General features: G+C 45.6%; 1 protein-coding gene and 1 pseudogene across 2 annotated transcripts; both read left to right on the top strand.

Annotated features, from left to right (window-relative positions):
• The first annotated feature begins 809 nt into the window (after window positions 1-809).
• On the top strand, window positions 810-5895 carry LOC311363304 (annotated as a pseudogene). Its single transcript has 3 exons — window positions 810-1347; window positions 1956-2552; window positions 5826-5895. The product of its transcript is annotated as an uncharacterized misc_RNA (transcript).
• Window positions 5896-5969: 74 nt separating this feature from the next.
• stom (stomatin) lies at window positions 5970-16659 on the top strand. Its single transcript, XM_084483108.1, has 7 exons — window positions 5970-6317; window positions 7069-7178; window positions 9114-9186; window positions 10494-10576; window positions 11021-11224; window positions 13292-13426; window positions 13911-16659. The coding sequence occupies exons 1-7, from the start codon at window positions 6254-6256 to the stop codon at window positions 14097-14099; spliced, it is 858 nt and encodes a 285-aa protein (XP_084339234.1). The 5' UTR covers window positions 5970-6253; the 3' UTR covers window positions 14100-16659.
• Window positions 16660-16742: the final 83 nt, after the last annotated feature.

The following is a 16742-nucleotide window of genomic DNA, read 5'->3' on the forward strand; positions in this document are numbered from 1 at the left end:
TCCTGTGACGGCTCACCGGTCAGCGGAGTGACCGCAGCCTGGTCGCCGTTGTCCACCTGATGTGCTGGTGGCGGCGGTGCCTCCAGGACAGGCAGGAGGTGCCTCCGGTTCCTCCTGTAGTCGTGTCCGCCCGATTCAACGATGTAGGACCTCGGTTCCTTGCAGATCCGCTTCACTGTCGCCAGACGGTCATGACCACGCTGAGTCTGCATCCGTATGACTTGACCTTCAGATAGTGGGCGTAGAGGCTTGCTTGTCTTGTCGTACCACACCTTCTGATACTGCCGCTTGTTGAGTTGTGCTTTGACAGCATCACCATTTTTGACAGCGGGAGCGAGGAGTGTCTTGCTGAGTGGAAGCGTGGTGCGCGTTTGCCTTGACATCAGTCTATCGGCTGGCGAGCCAAGTGTCGTGTCACGCGGAATGTTCCGGATGTTGAGCAGGTTCAGGAAAATGTCCGTTCCATCACGTTTGGACTTTTCTAGCAGCTTCTTTGCGCTGCTGACAGCCTTCTCTGCCAGGCCATTAGACTGCGGGAATTCTGGGCTGCTGGTGCGGTGGACAAAGTCCCATGTGGAAGCAAAGTCCCATGTGGAAGCAAAGTCCTTAAACCGCTGGCTCGTGTACTTAGCGCCGTTGTCCGAAAGAAGCAGGTGGGGGCATCCGTGAACTGAGAAATGCTGCTTTAACTTTGTTATGACAGTGGTGGAAGTCATGTCTTGGATGAAAGGAAAATGATAGAAAGAGATTCGTCTGAAGTAAGGATAAGAGAAGAAGAGGCCATGGAAATGACGAGACATAACACAAATATGAAAGACTCAATAAAAGAGTTAAATGAAAAGACACGTCAAGACATTGCAATGAAGATGCAATTCATAGAGCAGAATGTTCTTGATGCACAAAAACAGACAACCAACTTGTAAATTCAGCAAAAAGAAATGGAAGAGCAGAAATTGGAGATTGACACACACATCAAACTGTTACAAAGACACAGAGAAGATCTGATCAATATGAAATCGGACATGATCTTACAAAAACAAGAAATTCAAAAGAATTGGAAAGAGGAGATTCTACTGGAGAAACAAGATCTTCAAATGGAAAAGGAAGCAGTAGACAGGCAAAGCAAATATCTGGACACAGTAAGAGAAACAATCAACAAAGACAACCTTGATTTGGATACCATGAGGTCTGAAATCCAGAGAGAAAAAGAGGCACTGAACGAGACAGAGAAAAGATCCGGGAAGAAACTGAGATACTAGAAAGAGATCAATCTTGTGTGAAATCAGAAAAAGAAAGCCTTGAAATGGCAAAGGTGGAACTCCAAGAAAAGCAAGACAAAGTTCATAGTTGTTATGATATTTTTAGTCCAGGAAAGGCCGCCGAGACAGGGTCGCTTTTAACTCACTTTATTTGGTAAAGGTTTTGGTCTATTGTCTATCGTCTATGAAACAAAAGGAGAGGAATGGTATATAACACGTGCGGAGCGTCTCTAAGCTTTATATCTAGGATACGCCACCCAAGAGATTCTGGCTTCTTTCCGTTCAGCTGTTGCTTTTATAGTGAGGTGTGGTAGACTTCTTCTATAACGTTAAAAACTTGCTCACTTCATCTGTGTGTCCGTTGTTGCCCCCTATGTGCAAAAGGTCGCAGCTTTTCTAAATGTGCTCAGTGCTGCTTCCTGTGGCTATGAGCATATTTACCTCTCAATTGTTGAATGTGCTCGGTGCTGCTCCCTGTGGCTCATGTGAGAATATTACCTTCTAATTGTTAAATGTGCTCAGTGCTGCTCCCTGTGGCTCATGTGAGAATATTACCTTCTAATTGTTAAATGTGCTCAGTGCTGCTCCCTGTGGCTCATGTGAGAATATTACCTTCTAATTGTTAAATGTGCTCAGTGCTGCTCCCTGTGGCTCATGTGAGAATATTACGGCTGAAATGTATCGCTCTGTACATAGTTTACAGAGCGACTTGAACAGTGACAGAGCAAAGATGGACCGTTTACTTCTTGAAGTCCAAAAGAAAATCCAAGAACTTCATGAAGAGATACGAGACATGGCCCAAAAGCAGAAACAACAAGAGCATCTAGACAGTGAATTCAAAAGATTGGCGGATGACCTCCAAATTGAGCAGGAAAATCTGATAAGACAACAAGAGGAAATTCACCTTCTTAAGAGTGATGTCATGAATAAGAAGGAGGAGCTTAAATTGATCATGGACAGAATCTTTGAAGAGACAGCACACCTTGAACAAGAGAGGCTTGATATTGACAAAGAGCGAAGAAAGGCCTCGGATGAAAGGAAAATGCTAGAAAGAGATTTGTCTGAAGTAAGGATGAGAGAAGAAGAGGCCATGGAAATGACGAGACATAACACAAATATGAAAGACTCAATAAAAGTGTTAAATGAAAAGACACGTCAAGACATTGCAATGAAGATGCAATTCATAGAGCAGAATGTTCTTGATGCACAAAAACAGACAACCAACTTGGAAATTCAGCAAACAGAAATGGAAGAGCAGAAATTGGAGATTGACACACACTTCAAACTGTTACTGTTCATCATTGGATTGTTTAAGTTCACATTAGTTAATGTGGACTTCCACACACTTAACTTGTTTCTACACTCAACTGTTTTGGTCTTTAACATCCTAAACTGGCTTTATTTATGAGTGTAACAGCCCACGACCAGAGCAATACTTATATTATTCCCCATTGGCTGATGGACAATGTATTCCTGAGAGGAAATCAATGTAAACGTTGTATTAGCTGGTGTTGCAGTGTTGTGTCCTCATCCCCATCTCAGTTTATTCTTTCACTTTCTTTCCTTTTTCTACCTACTGAGACACATGCTGTGACGATCGAGAGCCAGTGTGTCAGTATACGGGAATGTCAGTTGACAGCCATTATAAGGAGGAGAAAGAAGCCACCGGTATTGGAGTGGAACTGTCAGAAGAGGAAGAAAGCTTCCCAAACAAACGTCTCAACCAGGTAACACATATGTCTACACACCCCATCCCTAGTGACTAGTTGTTTTCTCAAAAGGAACTCCTTTCAAACAATAAGGACTTCTGCTTAATGTATGGATTGTCCCTATATGTGACCAGCTGTTACCCATAGCAATGACCAATATCATTTGAAGCATTGGTTTCAAAGTTCCTTCATTCATTCATTCAACCTCGGGAATCTCGGGAATACATTGAGGGGAAAAACCCTATTTTTTAATGATGCCAATTGATCAAGAAGACATTAAGCAACAACAAACAACAAAATAAACACAAAAACCTATAGTTGACTAGAAATAATCTGTATACAGATAGAAAAGAAATGGCCACCCCATCTCCTATTGCAATCCTGCCTATTCTAAAGTAGTTATATTCATTTAAAGATACCTCAGAATCCCTGACATTTTTCTTAAGCCACGTTTCAGTGAATACCAACATATCAGGGTCCATTTGAGAGGCCCGAATCTTGAGATTAATCAAATTTCGATATCGAAGCCTTTTCTGTTTTTAAACGTATGCAGATGGATTTAGGAGTCTGGGGTCGACTCAGACCCACGCAATGCAAGCAATGCACAATTCACTAAAACGTGTTCATTACAAGGCAGAGTCATTGTAAATCACATTTAATCACATTTTAATAGGTCACATGAAATCTTAACCAATTATTCTGAATTCTGGAATAGCACCAAACACACATATGTGATGCAATAAGGGCAAGGTGGACAATGTTTGTCTCTATATTGGATGGATTTAACCTGGCAGAATTATTTCGATGATGTTTTATTTGGTGATATTTGTGCAATATTATGGCTTAATCCTCACCTTAGTTTCGTAGCTTTCCACACACATATGTAGTAGGTAATGCTAGATGACTAGATGACACTAGATGACGCATTTTCTCCACATTTTTTGGAACTCGTAACTCAAGGATACAATAATAATAAACCTCACACACATATTGGATGTGCTCTGACTTTTGACACTTTTGATTTTGACTCCAATCATCTCGTGATTTTCCTATGGCTAAAGACGGAAGAGGCAGGAGTAATATGGGAGAGCGATGATTCAGATGACCTCTCCCAGGGCAACTCAAAGGACAAGACGTTCTCAGCAGAAGGGCAGGATTCCATTTTAGACCAGTGAGTCATTTATTGGATTATTTTACACACAATGAATACTACATACTACATCTTTAGGTCAGGGTTATACACCTGTATCTCTTAATGGGGCCAAGATGGGGATTAGACTTAAACCATGACTACACCCGTTTGCAATTGCATTAGATCCAGATCTGTTTTCCTTCTTCATGTTCATTGCTGATATGACATCACCTATTGGTAATCAATCGATTCCAAATCAAATCCGATTCTTTGTTTGTCTCTTTATTTGACTTTGAAATATACGATTTCTTTTAGTATTTACCGAAGAAAAGTCAACGGCCAATGGCATCAGGGGAAATAGACCAGAACGCTCGGCAGATTAGTGTAACCTATTTTTTTTTTTTATAAAAACGGAAACTAAAATAATTTTAAAAATGATATACTGTGTTTTATATGGGTTTAAAAGTATGTGAAGTTTACGATATAAACTCATGGTATATTATTCTAATATTTCGTGCATTAGAGTCAGTGCAGGAAGTGCTTCCATCGCTCGTCTCACATGCGTTTGTCCATGGCTACTAGAAATAAGCAGCAGAAACGTAATTCAGATTTTTTTTTTTCAAGTAAGACTGTTATAAAAAGTGAAAATAGTAATGACTCTGCTCAACCAAAATATGTCAACAATAACGATGACGACACTGCGACTGAATCGGCTTCAACGAATGAGACAAACACTGTTCAGGCTAGTGTTATTAGCATGCCAGCCTCCGCCAACATGTTGGGGTTGGGGTCGGGGCCTATAGGTCCGTGGGTTAGGGTCAGCATGGACTGCTCATGAAGGTGGGAGCATCGGATGAGGATCACTGGAGATGACTAGAACCAACCAACCTAGGAGGACATCTCCAGGCAGGAGGATTAGTGGGGTCTGAAGTAGGCTAGCTTAGGTAAGCGCAATGCAGCATATCATAATTTATGCCTGCTTTTTGCGCTGTATTACCAACAGAACAGCTCAGCTTTTCTATATTTGATCTCAAATGTATTCAAACTTGATCACATTAGCTATCTGTCTAACACTTCACTTTATTTATTTCCAACCATTTTACATGTTTTAAATGGATGTTTACATTGTTTACTCCATTTATACTCTGTTCAAATCCCTTCACTTTATATAAGCCATTTAACATTTCTTCACGTCTTAAACTTTGTGGCTTTAGTAAAACATATTTTCAACCTCACTTTGCACTACAGCTCACTCATTTTCTGCAGGAAATGCATTTTCTAGTTTGCATCTGTTTTGATTTATGAATGTACACCCCATATGATATCCCCCAAAATGTATCTCAGTGTCAGCAGTGAATATTCCAATTATCCAATTAATTATTGGAGATCCCAATTATTTATACTTGGTGTTTACGATTAGACAAATGTTAAATTGTCACCAATCAATAGATTATAAAAAATAAAGGATCAGGATGAGACCTCTGAAGAATAAGGCCCGCCTCCGAGGCTCCATCTAGTTTCGATTGGCTTTTGGGATTGTCGGTGCCGTTAAAGTAGTAAACTATTATAAATGCTATTTTAACGGCACCGAAAATCCACAAAGCCAGTCGAAACTAGATGGTCAAAGTGTGTAGTTCAAAACGTGACGCAGCATTTACTTCTTCGCCACCTGCTGAGTTTGTTATGTACGATCATTCATAATAAACCCCATGTAATCTCCCATAGACATATGACCGAGGGAACCGGGAGCCTCGGGAGCGGGTTCTTCAGAGGATTCTATAGGACAGTGACGTAGGGAGACCCACCCTGCCCTGCCCCCACTCCCCTCCCCTCCTCTCCCCTCCCCTCCCCAGCCAACGACGTCTCACACCGAGACAACACTGCGTCACAACCCGAATTTAACCCGTTTATTCCTCCGACAACATCGTAACCATCTCCGTCTAATAATGCATGTAAGATAATTCTACAACGTGGTATTAGCTCAACTGTTAATAATAACACATCTGGCCCAAGACCGCCTGTCAATCACAGCGATAGGGGCGGGGCATGTCGAGTTACGAGAAGAGGAAAATAACAGAACCGGATTCAGCGCGCGGACGCGGACCGTCTACAGAGACAACGTTAATCGGTTCATCGGCTCAGAGAGAGACGCTATGGCTGGAGACGCGAGGGAATCCAACGAGATGAAGGAACAGAGGCGACGCGAACGGCAGTCGGGTATGTGGATGGAAGGCCAGACCGAATTAAGCCGATGTAAACACTCAGATTACGGTGAACGGAGCGCTAATCAGCCTAAAAAAGGTCCAGGATGATCCCGATGTCACTTCGGATCAACGGAGCATATTGTGTTCACTGTTGGCCTGTTACCATAGTCCTCGTGGTCTGGCGTACTGGGGGGACTGGGTTTGCATTGTTTTGTTATTACTGCGACGTTCAAACTGGTTTCCAGACCAGGTTTAACGGTCTTTAGATTCAGACGTGGTGATCCTGAAGGTTTAACGCCTCTACCTGATTACTAATAAACCCTAATAACAGAGATTATCAAAGATGATCCATTGATTGATTAGAAACTACTGAGGTTAATTCGTTGGTCTTTAAATATGTACAGCTTTGTATCAACTTTTAAATCGACTTGTTTTTCTTTAAAATATACCTGTGTCTGTGTAAAAGAGTTTGAATGAGTTTACATTCATTAACAATTAGTCAACATTAGTTAATGCAGTAATAAGCGTTAAGTAACAGTTAACTAAAAGTCTAATAATCATTTACTAAAGGTGTTCACTAAAGGTGCATTATTAATACATTATTTATTAGGTGTAGGGTTACCCTAACTCCAACTTAACCCTAGGCCTGAATGTAATATAACAATGCTTATAACTGCACTAACAAACGTTCATTAATTTATGTTATTTTTTGTATTACTATACACAAAGTGTATTTTATTCATTGTGTTCCGCTTTTTCTACAGCGTTGGACAACCATGACGATTCCTTCGGCCTGTGTGGCTGGGTCCTGGTATTGTTCTCTCTCCTGCTCACCTTGGTCACACTCCCCTTGTCCATTTGGATGTGCATCAAGGTCAGGCCAAAGCAAACCCTCTATTCCCTCTACTTATGCCGCTTTTCCACCGCCAGTACCAACTCGACTCGACTCGACTCGCCTCGACTCAACTCGGTTTGGTTGCGTTTCCATCTAAAAAAGTACCTCTTCAATGTGGGCGGGTCGTAGAAAAGAACCTCTCCACCATGGGCGGGTCGTCATTAGGTTTTAATCACGGGAGATGCGATTCCCGGGAAATCTGAATCTGATCAAGACTATTTCCTGATTCCCGGGAAAGGTTATGATGGGAAATAAAATAAAATAAAATAAAAAGCGCAATGACTGCGCGTCTATTGTTGTCATACGGTAACGTTGATAGAGGCGAAACTCGAGCCCTAGGAAAGGAACGACACTGAAACGAAACAGCGAAACGCCGGTCCGTGGACTCCAGCCACGCCGGACACACAACCACGCCCGACACACATAACGACGCGCAGCCTAACTCTAGCCCCGGGAAAGGAGCGACACACACGACGAAACGCTGATCAGTGTCCCCCTCGGGAGCGGGTTCGTGGACTCCAACCACGCCGGACACAACTTAACTTGAGTGAATATTCCCATTTACAGCCGCTGGCCAATCAGTTACCAGCAGCCTGTTTACGTCACACAAAAGTACCTACTCCGCTGGCATGGAACCTCGACGGAGGTAGTACTAAAAAAAAGTACCCGGTACTAGGTACCAGGTACTTTTTTTGCCAATGGAAACGCAAATAAGGCGTGGCGAGTCGAGTCGAGTCGAGTAGGTACTGGCGGTGGAAAAGCGGCATTACACTGCACCCGCACGCCTTATGTCCATTATTATGCATTGACTTGGAGTGGGCTCCACAAACCAGTTATGCCTCTTTTCCACCGACAGTACCAGCTCGACTCGCCTCGACTCGCCTCGTCTCTGCCCGCCTTTTTTTGCATTTCCATTGGCAAAAAAAAAAAAAAAGTACCTGGTACTTTTTTTTTGTACCACCTCCGTCGAGGTTCCAAGCGAGCGGAGTAGGTACTTTTGTGTGACGTAACCAGGTTGCTGGCCACTGATTGGCCAGCGGCTGCAAAACGGGAATAATCACTCAAAGTTAAGTTGTGTCCGGCGTGGCTGGAGTCCACGGACCCGCTCCCGAGGGGGACACGGATCGGCGTTTCGCCGTGTGTGTGTGTCGCTCCTTTCCCGGGGCTAGAGTTAGGCTGCATGTGGAAATCAGATTCAGATTTCCCGGGAATCCCGTCTCCCGGGATTAAAACCTAATGACGACCCGCCCACGTTGAAGAGGTACTTTTTTAGATGGAAACATGACGTGCCTGGAACCAAACCGAGTTGTGGCGAGTTGAGCTGGTACTGTCGGTGGAAAAGTGGCATTAGACAACTATCAGTGTTAATTGAAATACTCTATAGCAGCAAATAATATTTCCGTCTTTGCCACAATGAACACAAAAAGACAGCTTAGGGGGTGGAGTGTCCATGGTTTTGTACCGACCAAGGGGTTGATCTGAGCACTGGATGACTACACTGATGATTAAAGTTGTTCTATTTAAGTTGCCAATCGCCGTTGTTAAAGGGGACACATTATACCACCGGGCGTGAGTGTGATTAGCCATTACAAGCCGGTTTGAAAATGTGCCTCTTCTGACATCACAGGTGGGCGTGTCCACCTAGATGTGTGCTGGATGGATCAGTCTATCAGCCTCCCCGGTGGACTGTAGCAAACGTTGCTCTATCCAGCGCACATCTAGGTGGACATGCCCACCTGTGATGTCAGAAGTGGCACATTGTCAAAACGGCTCGTAGCCGCTAATCACACTCACGCCCGGTGGTATAATGTGTCCCCTTTCAAGAGGAGGAAAGGGTCCTGATTAGGACAAACGGCAGACGTTGTTTGTGAACAGGCAGTGAAACGGCACCATGCACTTTGTGCTCCTTAACAGATCGTCAAGGAATACGAACGAGCCATCATCTTCCGCCTGGGCCGTATCCTGCGAGGCGGGGCTAAAGGCCCAGGTGGGTCCTCTTGTTTATCTCAGTGTGACGCGCACCAATGTCGATTCAATGGACTTCACACGATAGGTTTACAGCCTCAGTGGTCAAAACACTCTGATCTAAACACAAGGAGCTTTTCAGCCTTTTTAGCGGCGTAGCCAACGCTGGCAGCCGAGGTAACTCATGTGCACCGCTCCCTAAATGTTGCTGCGTTTTAATTTACTGTGAGTCACTTTGACTCAGACAGAGCACATTATCCTCTGTGCAGCTCTGCGCTAGGGCAGTCTCTCTTGCTGTATCAAAAGCAGAGCCCTCCCCTTGTCCTCTCTAATGCCATTTAATCAAACGGTCGATGGCCCAACCCTTTCCCTTGAAGTCATCTGTTGCCATGTTGTTGCTATTGTCAAGATGTGATGTCACGTCGTTGCCCGTGCAGAGCTCAATGTTCCTGTTGCCCTGAATACGTGGAGTCACGCGAATGTTCCCATGCTGGGCCTCTGTGTGTAGGCAGGTGTGTATCCATTGTGACTATCTTCATCGTGTACCCATCGATTGGCTCTCTTGAGGGCAATTCAGTTCCCCCATTGGTCAGTTTAATTCCCACTGCAGCTTAGGCACAGGAGCGGGCATCTCCCAGAATCCTTAGGGGCATTTTATAAACAGATGCTCAGCCCCACCCCCACCGGATTCCCGGAGTTCCCCGGGAGCCTTTGGCAAATTTAAGTCTAGTGTTTGGTGTCTATTTCTACCCTGGTTTCCACCCCCACACACACACGCACACACACGCACACACGCACACACACACACACGCACACGCACACGCACACGCGCACATACAGAGCTGTTTGGTCCTGAAGCCTCACGTCGTGCCAGCACAGGTTCTAGGCTCCGTGTGAGAACCACAGGCCTGGTGTTTAGTCCGTGGGCTACAGGGAGGTTTTATTGGGTTTCCTGTTGTAAAGAAACACGCTGAAGAATGTCGGCAGAGCCCTGCGGTGGTTGTGAGCGGATGTTCCCAGTGTGCCTCCTGACTCGATGGGCGGTGGTTGTGGGAGTAGAGCAGGAAAGGAGCGGTATCTGGAGGGCTGGAACAAAAGGTCACTCAACGGAGGCTGTATTGTTGTATTCAATTATGTTCATTTTATTCAATATTTTTATCTTCAAATTAAACATCCTTATGAGACCCCAGTGACAGGTCCGAAACCAAACATAATGTAATTATTTAGTGTGTGTGTGCGTGTGTGCGTGTGTGCGTGTGTGCGTGTGTGTGTGCGTGTGTGTGTGTGTGTGTGTGTGTGTGTGTGTGTGTGTGTGTCCTTCCTCCCCAGGGCTCTTCTTCATCCTGCCCTGCACTGACAGCCTCATCAACGTGGACATGCGCACCATCACCTTCGACATCCCCCCGCAGGAGGTCAGCATGCAGGGGCACGCACACACACGCACGCACGCATGCACACACGCGCGCACACACACGCACGCACGCACGCACACACGCGCGCACACACACGCACGCGCGCATCTTCACACTCAAACATACATCTATACACAAGTGCACACACACACGCAGATATGCGGCCTGCTCTACATCATACAACACGCACACACACACACACTCACACACTCGGCACTTCCACACACACACACACACACACACACACACACACACACTTGGCACTTCCACACACACAATCGGCACTTCCACACACACACACACACTTGGCACTTCCACACACACAGTCGGCACTTCCACACACACACACACACACACACACACACACACACACACACACACACTGGTGTGAGCTGCTGTAAACACACAGTACCTCGGCCTCACCTCACTCTGCGGTCCCCGTAGGTGCTGACCAAGGACTCTGTGACGGTGAGCGTGGACGGCGTGGTGTACTACCGCGTGCAGAACGCCACCCTGGCCGTGGCCAACATCACCAACGCCGACGCGGCCACGCGCCTGCTGGCCCAGACCACCCTGAGGAACGTCCTGGGGACCAAGAACCTGGCGGAGATCCTGTCGGACCGCGAGGAGATCGCCCACAGCATGCAGGTGGGGCCCGCCGGGGTCACGGCGGCGTCGTCTTCTGTCGGAGATGACTTTATTGTTTGTTGTTGTTTATTTACTTTTTCTTACTTTTATTTAAACGGGTTACATACAAAGACGTTTGGGAGTTGTATATTTATGAATGAAGTTACTATATTCTGATCAACTTTAACACCTGGGTGAATAAGAGGGAAAAAAAAAGTTTGTTATAAACGTCAGAGTATTCTTATGAATGCGACCTGTGGGGTGTTCCACAAAGCCGGTTTTATCACTTACCCAGCTAAGTTAACCCAGGGTTAGCGGCAACCCCAGGTTTTCCGTTCCAAAATGACCACGGCATGTAAGTTGCTATAGAAACATATGCTCTCAATCAAACCTGGTCGGAGCAGGTTTTGCGCAGGTTAAGTTGGGAAGACAACCCGGTTTTGCTCAGAGTAGGCTATTTAAACCCGCGTTTATCGCAGCTTTTACGTGTTCGCCTGTTGATATCGGAGCGCAAATAATTTGTGCAATTCACAGAGAGAGATTAATTAGACCACGGCTCGACATATTGTCCTTTCCGGATGACTTTTTGCTGGAGAGATATCGTTTTTCACGTGATTCTTTGATATATTTAAATAGCCTTCTCCAACCCTACATTGCAAATGTTACCAATCGTGGATCTGCCCTCAGTTCACTACAAACTATTTGCATAGCTTTCCGTTTTTTTGCGACGGGTAGCTTTTTGTACAGTGTAGGAGATGCTGAGCACATAGGCAAAGCTACCGTCTGCCGCTCAGTGCGTCTGTCTTGCGCTGAAGCGGTTGTTGCGTAACTTTTCCAGGCCATAAACCCACGACACATTAAAATGGAATTTCACCAACTTGCAGGTCAGCATTATCTACTTTAAGTGTTCCCAAATGGCTCCGAAATGATCCTTGTTGACTCACAGGGCAACTTGCAGGGCAATTCGATGGGGATCTCCTAGGAGATCGAGGGTATCCATGCCTCCCGACGCTCATCACCCCGTACCCTAACCCCACTCCTAGACCACAGACAACATTTAACCCGGCACACAGCAGAACCCGCGTTAAGATTGAAAAAACATTTGGGATATTGAAGTCCAGATTACAATGCCTACGTGGACTAAGAGTTTGTCCGGAACGGGCATGCGATGTAATTGTTGCATGCGCCGTCCTCCACAATATAGCCACTCTGCGCAAAGAGATGCCTCCCCCCTTTGACCCGTTCCTCGAGGAGGAACACATTCCGCAAATGTTGGTAAGGGCTGACGAAGGATGCGAGACCACATTTGCAGAAATCATTTCAATTAAAAAAAAAAAACACACCAAACACTGTTTTCTTCCATCATTTTTATTCTTTAGTTGCTGAGGGAGGAAAAAGAATAATTAGTACCTTGAATAGCAATATCATCATCGTCCACTTTGAATTTCTGCTCGAGATCGGTAAAATATGCGGCCCGTTTCGCCATTTTGATCAAAATGGCGAAACGGGCCGCGTATTTTACAGATTTTACCAAAAAGCTACCCGTCGTCGATTTCCATGATCCATACAGCACGTCTTTATAGGTTTGCCGTGAACGCGCACAACTCTGTTAACCAACCCCGTGTTGATTGAACGAATTCATAACCGGTGCTGTGGAACCGACAGCTCTGGGTTAGTCGGCACAGGATCAATCAACCTAGAGTTCAGCGTTAACTCTGTGTTCGTTAATCCTCCGTTCTTGGAACACCCCACAGGGGAAAGGTGGCAGGGGGCCCAGAAAGTTAGTGCTCTGAAGAAGATTTCAGTGTCACGCAAGAAGGGTTGCATTGCAAAAATGAACCCTATTCCAACATGACATCATTGTGAACAATGTTATTTTGAATAATTGTACTCATTAAAAGAACATCCAATACCAGATCAAATGGGTGACGTAATCGACAGATGATGTTGTACTTTCAATGATGGGCTGATCTGTCAAGTGCCAAGACATAACGGACGCACAAAAGGAAGCCAGGGGCGTACACATCAAACAGAACAAGAACCGTGTGTCAGTTCGAATAACTTTTTGTGTGTGTGTGTGTGTATCAGTGCACGCTGGACGACGCCACTGACGACTGGGGCATCAAGGTGGAGCGCGTGGAGATCAAGGACGTCAAGCTGCCGCAGCAGCTGCAGAGAGCGATGGCCGCCGAGGCGGAGGCCAGCAGGGAGGCCCGCGCCAAGGTGGGCTCATCCTCCGTCTCTCACTCACGCACGCGTTCATTCGTGCTCATTCATTCACTCATTCATTTCTGTGTGTGTGTGTGTGTGTGTGTGTGTGTGCGTGTGTGTGTGTGTGTCCGTGTGCGCGTGTGTGTGTCTGTGTGTGTGTGTCCGTGTGCGTGTGTGTGTGTGTGTCCGTGTGCGTGTGTGTGTGTGTCCGTGTGCGTGTGTGTGTCTGTGTGTGTGTCCGTGTGCGTGTGTGTGTCCGTGTGCGTGTGTGTGTCTGTGTGTGTGTGTGTGTGTGTGTGCGTGTGTCCGCGTGCGTGTGTGTGTGTGTGTGTCCGTGTGCGTGTGTGTGTGTCTGTGAGCGTGTGTGTGTGTCCGTGTGCGTGTATGTGTGTCTGTGTGCGTGTGTCCGTGTGCGTGTGTGTGTCCGTGTGCGTGTGTGTCTGTGTGTGTGCGTGTGTGTGTGTGCGTGTGTGTGTGTCCGTGTGCGTGCGTCCAGGTGATCGCGGCGGAGGGGGAGATGAACGCGTCGCGGGCCCTGAAGGAGGCGTCCCTGGTGATCGCCGAGTCGCCGTCCGGCCTGCAGCTGCGCTACCTGCAGACGCTCAACACCATCGCCGCCGAGAAGAACTCCACCATCATCTTCCCGCTGCCCATGGACATGATGCAGGCCTTCATGAAGAAATGAGGAGGGAGGCACACGGCTACGCACACACTCACTCACTCACATACGCTTGCACTCAACACATACACTAACGCACTAACAAACGTACACATGCTGACACACAAACACACACACACACACACACACACACACACACACGTACTGACTCTCATGCACACACATGCTGACACACACACGCACATGCACGCACACACACGTGCTGAGATATTCATACTTTTAGTATACTCTTCTATGAAATATACTCTTCTCTTTGGTCCAAGAGAGCAAAGACTTGTTTCTACTTAATTTGCAGACTGGGAGAATTCATTGCCCTGACATAAGTTGATGCTATTTTAAAGGGAAATACCACTGTAGCCACGTCTGTGCTACTACTGCTTTATTCCGGAACGAAGCAATCAGCGGTGGTCGCTCCGTCTTTATGACGGAGGAGGAGGGGACGCCGCGGCCAATGCGTACAGTACACGTTTATCTGATGAATTTATCTGTCTGTAGCCAATGCCAAGCCCCGCCCCCCCCCCCCCCCCCCCGTCTGTAGCCAACGCCAAGCCCCGCCCCCCCGCCTGTCTGTAGCCAACACCAAGCCCCGCCCCCCTCATACCAGAACCGCCGATCGTCACGTCGCTATCGCCTATTTGCAAAACGGGACGAGTTGTGTGATTAGAAGTCATCTGACGTTGTCGTTAATCGGAATATTTCAGAAATTCCAATGAAGCTTTCCCTCTCTGAGACGAGTAAAACGAATTACCATACGCAGTATCACGTTTATAATTTAATTATCACTAATGCCCTTTGTTAACGCTACAACCAAAATATCGCCATTATATTATATCCCACCTATTCCTATGATATATGATCATACAGGAGTCATATTGCGAACCGGGAACCCCCCAAAAAACTGCAGTATTGTTGATCTATTCCACACCGACGATATGGAAGTGAGACGGTAGGGGGCCGACTGCGCGGCTGTGGACACTCCCGTCGCCCTGTGCCTGAAGCTTCATCCATTCATCTGGTGTCTGGTGTCCGTGTTTACCACAGGGGCCCCACGCGGGCCCCATCGGTGCTGCAAACACACACACACACACACACACACACACACACACCACTCTGACGCCAAACTGACACACAGCTCTAAACAGGATTCAGCACCGAACACACACACACACACACACACACACACACACACCACTCTGATGCCAAACTGACACACAGCTCTAAACAGGATTCAGCACCAAACACACACACACACACACACACACACACGGCTCCAGCACTCAGATTACATTGTCGAGTTTGATGTTTTTAACCACTGCCATTTTGTAGAGCGACGGGGTCACTGCTCCTCTTCCTCGAGCTGTCTGAGCACTAATATCTTTAATGTATTTACATGAACATGTATTTCTCATGTTACGTGCATTTGAACTAAAACCTCCTAACATCAGCTTAAAGCCTTAATCGCCACCGATTCACTAACAACCTCGTATTACTGATACTATGCATTTCCACCTTCAACTGACTTTCATTGAGATTTGAAATCCGTCATCTGTCATGTACACTTTAACATGAACACACATTGAATATGTTCGGATGTGTGTATACTAGGGGTGTAACAATATACTAAAGTTCACGGTTCGGTACGTACCTCGGTTTTTAAGTCACGGTTCAGTGTGTTTTTTCGGTATTTGATTTTGATTCGATTTATTAAATTGTATCAAACAAATGCCTAACACACAAATGAAAAGACATCAATATAAATACAATTGAGGATAAAAACACAATAAAGTCCAGGACTTATTTCCATTGTGGTCCTCAACACAAAACATCAGGACAAGACAAGACACTAACAGAGTGTGTGATCATCAATAAAAACAGAATAATTTTTCTCGGTACGTACCAAAATGAAACATGCATCGAACCGTTGAATACGAATACGCGTATCGTTACACCCCTGGTGTATATATATTAAGACACGTTATACCTACCATGCAAATATGCCAGTTGGATTAAGCTTTGGACACGTCTTCTTTTTCATGTTGTATATTGTGGATGACCATGTTTGAATGTGATAGTAGCTCTCTAACTTGTATGTTTATACTGCAAATAACCAAAGTTAAGTTTTTGTCACACTATTAACCATGGCGTGCTCTGTAGCATGTCAAGGTACTCAAACATGTTTTTGCCAAGTTTCTGTCCCAACGCTTAACCTGGTCTGCTACTAAGCCGGCGGCTTGTCTCTTTATAGAGCATCTCAAGGCTAGCCAGGTTAAGAAGAGTTTAGGTAAACATCACACTACAGAGCTTGCGTGCCTTAAGGAAGACCGATGTCGAAGTGTGGGCCAGCTAGTCAGGTTCTGCTCATTCCTACAGAGGTACACAGTATTGCTTTAGGTCTTTATATCTAGTCATGCCTGTTTGTCATATGAGATTTTGACGTCCTAATTGACCACTTCAAAATGGTGCAAGCCAGGGGTATTGTAGAAATATAGTCAATATTATTATTACTATTTTAAGTTTACAATTGCATGCTAGTTTTAGATTATTTTAACTATGTACACGGTCACGGTATGTGGTGTCATCCTGTTGTATTTGATCGTACTAATAAAACATATAAGGACACGTGTGTGTGTTCTGTGCTGACATGGTTGT

Source organism: Micromesistius poutassou (assembly GCF_964030765.1).
Source record: "Micromesistius poutassou genome assembly, chromosome: 18".
Lineage (NCBI taxonomy): Eukaryota > Metazoa > Chordata > Actinopteri > Gadiformes > Gadidae > Micromesistius > Micromesistius poutassou.

Excerpts from the sequence above, each read along its gene's own strand:
- stom (XM_084483108.1), top strand. The coding sequence starts at position 6,254 with ATGGCTGGAGACGCGAGGGAATCCAACGAGATGAAGGAACAGAGGCGA. Across the intron at positions 6,318-7,068 it reads GCGACGCGAACGGCAGTCGG|CGTTGGACAACCATGACGAT; the intron begins GTATGTGGATGG and ends CTTTTTCTACAG. Across the intron at positions 11,225-13,291 it reads AGATCGCCCACAGCATGCAG|TGCACGCTGGACGACGCCAC; the intron begins GTGGGGCCCGCC and ends TGTGTGTATCAG.